This window comes from Nicotiana attenuata, chromosome 6, assembly GCF_001879085.1.
Source record: "Nicotiana attenuata strain UT chromosome 6, NIATTr2, whole genome shotgun sequence".
Classification (NCBI taxonomy): Eukaryota; Viridiplantae; Streptophyta; class Magnoliopsida; order Solanales; family Solanaceae; genus Nicotiana; species Nicotiana attenuata.
The window spans coordinates 61,235,315-61,243,335 of record NC_031994.1 but is presented as its reverse complement, the minus strand read 5'-3'; the positions used below and the strand labels follow the sequence as shown (position 1 = coordinate 61,243,335).

The window sequence follows — 8,021 nt, the reverse complement described above, 5'->3', positions numbered from 1 at the left end:
CTTCAAAGTTTCAGTAAATTTCTCTGATTTTTTGTGTGATAAATATTTTTGGGACAGTACACTGGGAGTAATTAGTTAGCATTTATGTATATTTCTTGTTGTAAGTTCAAACACAAATTGTTGATATGTTCCTTTTGTTTATTTAAATGTTGAGGAGTAATATGTTTTAACTACTTTATACATTCAGCAGATTGAAGTTGCAATGAATTTGTTGAAATTTTACAACAAAGTACCAAAAATAAGTTCGGCGTCTCAAAATGTCGATCAATCAGAGTTTTCCTTGCATTCTTCTCATAGACAAGAAATTGATACAATTGCTCCACAGTCTGACCCAGCTGAAAGAACTCCAATATTGGAGTATCATCCAAACCATCGTGATGAAATAAGGAGGGCATACATTCAAGGTGGTGCTTGCCAACCTCGGTATCATGACTTCTCTCAATCTCACTTTTCCGGATTTATGCGTCGTTTTAATCCTCTGTGGTTTGATGAATTTAATTGGTTGGATTATAGTGTAAGTACCGATGCTGCATATTGTTTACCTTGTTATTTATTTAAGGGCGAAAGTATTCAGCAAGGTGGTGGTGATGTTTTTTCGAGTAAAGGGTTTAGGAATAGGAACAGAAAAGAATGTTTTAAGAAACATGTTGGTTTGCCAAATAGTATTCACAATAAAGCAAGTAGAAATTGTGATGATCTAATGCAAAAAAAAACAGTCTATTATTGCTGCATTTGACAAACAGTCTGATCAAACTAAGCTTGAGTGTTGGCTTCGCTTAAATGCTTCAGTTGATGTGGTAAGGATTCTTTTGACTCAAGGATTTGCTTTTCACGGTCATGACGAAAGTGAAACGTCATTGAACAAGGGTAATTTTATTGAAATTCTTTCATGGTATGCGGCTAAATGTGACAAGATTGAACCTTTTGTGTTGAAACATGCTCCAAAAAACAATAAGATGACTTCTTCAGATATTCAAAAAGAAATTGTGACCGCATGTAAGATAGAAACTATTAAGGCTATAATAGAGGATCTAAATGGTGACTACTTTGCTTTATTAGTTGATGAGTCTTTAGATGTGTCACGCAAAGAGCAAATGGCTATTGTTTTACGGTATGTCGATAAAAGAGGAAGCGTGATGGAGAGGTTTATTGGCATGGTTCATGTTCGAGATACTAGTGCTTTATCTCTAAAGAAAGTAATTGTCGATGTACTTGTTCATCATTCTTTAAGTTTATCTTCTATACGCGGACAATGTTATGATGGGGCAAGCAATATGCAAGGTGATATAAAGGTCTTAAGAAGTTGATTAAACAAGAAAGTAGATCGGCTCATTCTATTCATTGTTTTGCACATCGACTTCAATTGACTCTAGTTGCGGTTTCTAAGAAGTGTGTTCAAGTAGGTGAACTTGTATTATTGGTTTCAAATATTTTGAATGTGTTGGGAGCTTCTTTTAAACGTGTGGATGAATTTAGAGATTCTCAAAAAGAAAAACTCCAAGAGGCATTAGATATGGGTGAACTAAAAACAGGTAGAGGCTTGAATCAAGAACTCGGTCTTGTTAGAGCTGGTGATACTCGTTGGGGATCTCACTACAAGTCATTTGGAAACTTTATTCGTATGTTTGGCTCTATTGCTGATGTTCTTGATACACTTGTTGAAGATGCAGGTACTTTAGATGATAGAGCTAAGGCATCGGGGTATCTCGAAGCTTGTCAAACATATAAGGTTGCTTTCTTGTTGCATTTAATGACAGATATTTGGGGATCACAAATAAGTTGAATATATCCTTACAAAAAAAAGAGCAAGATATTGCAAATGCCATGCTACTTGTTCAAGTAGCGAAGAAAAGATTGCAAACTTTAAGGAGGGATGATGAATGGGATTTATTTGTTGATAAAGTTTCTATGTTTTGTATCAAGCATGATATTTTGGTGCCTAATTTTGATGGTCTATATGTTAACTTTGGAAGATCACGGCGAAAACCTGCTGATTATACTTTCTTTTATCATTATCGTGTTGATGTGTTTTGTAAAGTTCTTGATTGGCAAGTTCAAGAACTTAATGATCGTTTTGACAAAGTGACGACTGAGTTGCTTCATGGAGTTGCTTGTTTGAATCCAATTGACGCATTTTCAAGTTTTGATATTAGAAAAATAATGAAGATGGATGAATTGTATCCTAATGACTTTGATGAATTTAGGATGAGTTCTCTTGAGAATCAGCTTGCGAGTTACATTATTGATGTTCGTGATTTTGATGAAAGGTTCTCCAATCTAAATGGGCTTTCTGATCTTTCAAAAAGATTAGTTAAGACAAAGAAGCATTCAGTTTATCCTCTTGTATTTCTCTTAGTGAAACTTGTGTTGCTTCTTCCTGTTGCCACTGCAACCGTTGAAAGAGCTTTCTCAGCAATGAAGTTTATCAAGAATGACTTGCGGAATCGAATGGATGATGACTTTTTAGGCGGTTGCATAGTGCCTTATGTAGAAAGAGAAGTATTTAGTATTGTTTCTAATGAGTCTATTATAAAAACATTTCAAGAGATGAAGCCTCATCGAGTACGTTTGTAATAAGTAGAGTCTCTTTTTGACGCTTCTTTATATTAGTTTGGTTACATCGAATTGTTCGTACTATTACCCGTATTCTTATAATTTAGCTCGATATCACGTTGTTTGAGTTAAATTTTTCGGTCCACCTACTTGTTGAGAATTTTTTTTTTCGTGTTCAAGTTTGAACACCCTTAAATAGTTATGTGGCTTCGCCACTGCCCCCAAACCAGCTGAAATCTCACCCTCAAACCAGCCCTCTTCTCTGTCCAAAAACGACCCCGAAATAGCCCTCGAATAGCCTCCTAAAACAACAGCAAAGACCAGTTGCAAACAGCCCCGAAATCGAGCTCTAGTACTACCCAAAACCAAGCCAAAGCAGCTGAAACAGTCCCTAAAAACGCAGCTGTGTCGCACCTAGAAATTGTGCAAATTTTCAACTGCAAATTCAGCAACATAGCCATGGTAAAACACCCATAAACAACTTCGTCTTTAGTCACTGTTAGCTTTCTCTTGGGTCGAGGTCCGGTGAGTATCATTGGAGGTTGCTGGCATCGATTGCAGTCCCTGTTCGTTTTCAAACAACATTGTTGCTGTAAGTTTATTCAAAGTGTTTGTTTAATCAAATTTGGAGAAATATCATAGAATCCAGGTCCATCCTTTCTTGAAATTACTGTTTCTTTAATATTGTGCAAGTGTTGGTTTGCTCTATTTTGTCTTTTCTGTGCTCAATTTATTTCCTTTGAATTGATATCTTATATTTAAATGTTGAGATTTTGTTGTTAGATATTATGGTTCGTTTGATTGTTTCCAGATGGTTGACTTCTTGAACCAGCTAATTAGCTTAATGGACTAGTGTTTAATTCAAATAAATGAATAGGTGGATTTACTCAGTTAAAATTGAGAAGAATTGGGTTAACTGGTCTTTGGAAAATAGTAGGAAATGTGTCTATCACGTGTTGGATCATAGGGTGACATCAAAAGAATCGGATCTGGACCAAATGAATGTTGTTGGCCCAGTGTTGACAGTCTGAAGCACATAAGCTGACCTACCTTTTCCATAATTAATTTACTTCATTTCCTCCACAATAATATCCATACCTCACGACTTTATAACACTCTCAAATTAGTTTAGGAAGAATGATTTGAATATCGCTAGTTGTTTAAGGCGCGTTTAATAAATAATCGTCATAGTGGTGGGTTGGGTTCCCGTGGCACAACTGTGATACTTAACTCCAAAATTCAAGTGCGCATTTATGTGACTTGATTTCTCAACTTCCAATAAATAGTAATAATAAGCATGTTGTAAATTGCGGGTGTGTTTCATATGGTGAGATTTGCAATATGTACAAAACAACAAGTACGCGACATCGTTGCTTGTTTCAAACAAATTCCATAATTACTTAAAACAAGATTAAAAGCGGTAAAATGTAAAAATGCACGTAATAATAAGATAATTAAGCCAAGTGTGATCGCTAAGCGACCGTGCTAAAACCACATAATCCGGGAGTGCCTCATACCTTCTTCTAGGTTAACAAAATTTCTTACCCAGTCTTCTGTGTTCGCCGGCCATAAATAGAGTTTAAATTTTCTTGAATTGGGATTCAAAATAAATCGGTGACATGGAACACCTGAAGTAAATAATTCCAAGTGGCGACTCTTAAAATTAAATATCAATCCCATTTCAATATGTCACATAAAATTGAAAAACTCATATCCCCTAGGGAAAAAGGAGGTGTGACACTACTCCAAAATTGGTACCAACAACATTCTCAAAAAGTCAAATCGTAGGGGCCTTTATTGGGCTAAATCCACAGGCGATAGCCTCATATTTGGTGAAGGGGAGAAAGAATCAGTCTCTCTGAGTGAGTTACTTCAAACATAAAGCCCTACACCCCCATCTCCCTCCCAGCATCATCACCCCCCTCCCGCTCTCGATGACTTGACAGTCTCCGTCGCGTCCGAAAGATTTTTAAAGATGAAAGATTTTAGTGCACGAAATCCAACTGAGGAAGGGGAAGACTTAAAACACAATTATGGAATTTCTACAGTTAAAAACCTTTCCAACCCTATCCCCACTAATGGCGAACAACCCAAACAATATACAACCAAATACACAAACCCAGAACCAAGAAGAGGAACCCCTACCACTTCTTGTGACAATAACTCCACTACCACCAGACCATTTTCCAACCTCATGGATGGAAATGGCACTGCAGCGTACATCCTTTCCACTGACCTTCACAATAGGGTCGATGCTCATCACTGTGGTCATCCAAGACCACACTACGTGGCCAAGGTAGCTACTACATGCCTCAACCATGCAATGTTGAACTTTGGGAACCAGCTATGGCTGACAACACTTTTGCAAGCCCAAGTAGCACTAAGTCAACAAACAATGTCAACTAACCAATTGAGTGCTTTAATGGACCAGATAAGACACTTCCTACCCTTCTTCCCACTAGTCCCACTTGTAGAGAAGATTGCAAGCCCACCCTTCTTTCAATGGATACCAGCATGGACCATGAGCCCACCATCAAAGGCAACTCATATGGCAGGTTCGATAAAAGTTCACGAGGACCTGCAAGCCTTCAACACAGAGTTGGAGGCACTGATAGCAAAGTTGGGGGTTCCCAAAACAAAGGCAATGCTCCTGCAACAGGAGGAACTAATAGCGTTCAGAGGTCCTGGGGAAGAAATGGTTATCATATTATGCCCAATGGGCATGAAACAGTGTGGGTTAAGTCTAAGGCTAGCCTCAAATCCAGACTCAGGAGACTCAGCTGTAAGGCTATGTCTAGCCCTGGCATAGGAAGGCAAACAGGATAGCTCTGTGCTGGAGAGCAAGGAAGCCACAACTGTGAATGGGAAGGCCAAATGCTTGAAGAGGAGTCCCCCCCCCCCCCTTACACCCCAAGTTGTTAATGAATGTCGTCATCTGGAATGATAGGGGAGATAACACTAGTGAGTTTAGGAGGCTCTGTGCTAAGATGGTTAAACTGCACAAGCCTGCAATACTGGTCCTCCTAGAAACTAGGATGACTGAGCATAAGCACCTGATCCATGAACTGGGCTTCCCTGGCCAAATTCAGAGCCCAACTATTGGCCTTTCTGGGGGCATTGTTATTATATGGAATGATGACCTCCTCAATATTGATGAAATCTCTACCACATCTCAAGCCATAAATGTTATGGTCAAGGTAATACCTTCTTCTAACTCTTGGCTTTTTACTACTATTTATGCTATTAACACCTATCTATATAGGAGAAACCTTTGGCAGCAATTTAGAACTATCCCTGAGAACTACCATGGGAGTTGGCTGGTAGGGGGGACTTCAATGAAGTCCAGAGAGCAAGATACAAGCAAGGAGGGAATTGCATCTCTGCTCCAAGAGCTAATCTGTTTTGGCAGTGCATAAACCATTGTAAGCTTATAGACCTAGATTTTAAAGGTAGTAAGTACACTTGGACTAACATGAGATATAGCAATAAAAGTCAACTAATCCTTGAAAGACTAGATAGGTGCTTTGCTAATGATTATTAGGTCTAGAAATTTCACTCTAGTACTAGTAGCCACCTTCCTAGAACCCATTCTGATCATTCCCCCATGTTGGTCAACATATGGTATAAACCAAGCAATATATCAAATCCCTTTAGGTTAGAACCCATGTGGTACAGTCACACTTCTCTCACCAGTATGGTACAACAAGCCTATGAGGGTAATTGTAACCTACAGGAGGGAACCACCAGATTCCAAACCCAAGTTACTACTTGGAACAAACTGGTTTTTGGTAATATTTTCCATAAAAAGAAATGCATATTGGCTAGGTTATGGGGCATCCAGAGGTCTAGTGCATACCCTTTTAGTTCCTTCCTCCAACACCTAGAGAGCCAACTCCTAGAATAATACTCAACTATTATGAGAAGTGAAGAGAAATTCTAGAAGACCAAATCCAAGATAAATTGGCTAATGAATAGGGATGCAAACACTAGATTATTTCATGCATCTACCCTCAAAAGGAGAAGAAGGAATAGGATTCTAGCCCTCTATGATAAGACAGGGGATTAGATTGATGATCAAAGGTGGATTGTAGATGACATATATCATTTTTACCCATCCCTTTACACCACTAAGCACTACTCATCACCTATTGGATGGCAGAGCATGCCATCTGATACATATACTCTTTTTCCTAGGGAATAGAATAGTCTAAAAGCCCCTTTAAGTAATATTGAAATAAAGAATGCTATATTTTCATTCAAGCCTACAAAAGCTCCTGGACCTGATGGCCTTCACCTTATGTTCTACCAAAAATATTGGAATGTCCTAGAGGGTATGGTAACCAGCTTTTGTAACCAGATTTTTCATACCCTAGAAATGAACCCATCTGTAAACATAACCTACCTGTGCATGATCACTAAATATCCAAATGCCACACTTTTTAGGAATTTCAGACCAATAGGCCTCTGCAATACAATGTTCAAGTTGATCACCAAAATCATTGTTAACAGAATTAGGCATGTTCTTCCTTCTAACATAGGCCCTAGCTAAGCTAGTTTCCTGTCAAATAGGCGGGCCAGTGATAATGCCATCATTGTGCAGGAGTACATTAACTATTTTAGTAAAATAAAAGGGAAGAATGCCGACATGATCCTCAAAATTGATCTGGAAAAGGTATTTGATGGGTCGGAATGGTCCTTCATCAGGGACACTTTGTTATCCTTAGGCTTTCCTGACAATATTACAAAACTGATTCTCTCATGCATTATCTCTAGCTCTATCTATGTACTACTTAGTGGGGGTAGAACTGAGTACTTCAATGCTAGTAGGGGCATTAGACAGGGAGATCACATGTCTCCCTATATTTTCATCATGTGTATGGAGAGACTCTGTAGAAGCATTAAAGCCCACGTGCAGATTGGTAGCTGGTTTCCCTTTAAAATGAGCCACTCAGGACCCAAAATCTCCCACCTTTTCTTTGATAATGACCTCACCTTTTTTGCAAGACCAAATTCTAGGAACTGTAATATCATAATGGATACTTTTCATATTTTCAGTTGTAATTTTGGCCAGATGGTTAATAACCTCAAGTCCAAAGTTGTCTTCTCCACAAATTTTCACTAGGAGGAAATTGTTACATCCCGTACTTTAATATTAGGATAAGTCGTAGTAATCCATATGAGTTTGAAAGGATTAAGACCATTCATGAGGTTATAGAGGATTTGTGACTATGTTATTATAAGACGCCGTAAGTTTAACAACCTTGATACCGTTAGATATTATGTTAGTGTGGTATTTTCTTTTAAGTGGAGTATTTTAGTAAAAGTTTTATAAGTATAATTTTGGATAGTTACCATTATTACTATTTTCGGATATGGTAAATTATACTCATAATATAAGAAAGTCTATGAGATTTTCTTTATTGTAAAGATAGAAATTATTTTTGCAGTAGAAAAGAAGGTTATCTATT

At 37.9% G+C, this 8,021-nt stretch overlaps 1 protein-coding gene across 1 annotated transcript; it reads left to right on the top strand.

Moving 5' to 3' along the window:
* LOC109227884 (zinc finger MYM-type protein 1-like) lies at nt 203–2,574 on the top strand. The gene is made up of 4 exons (XM_019393076.1): nt 203–514; nt 717–1,281; nt 1,374–1,701; nt 1,758–2,574. The coding sequence occupies exons 1-4, from the start codon at nt 203–205 to the stop codon at nt 2,572–2,574; spliced, it is 2,022 nt and encodes a 673-aa protein (XP_019248621.1).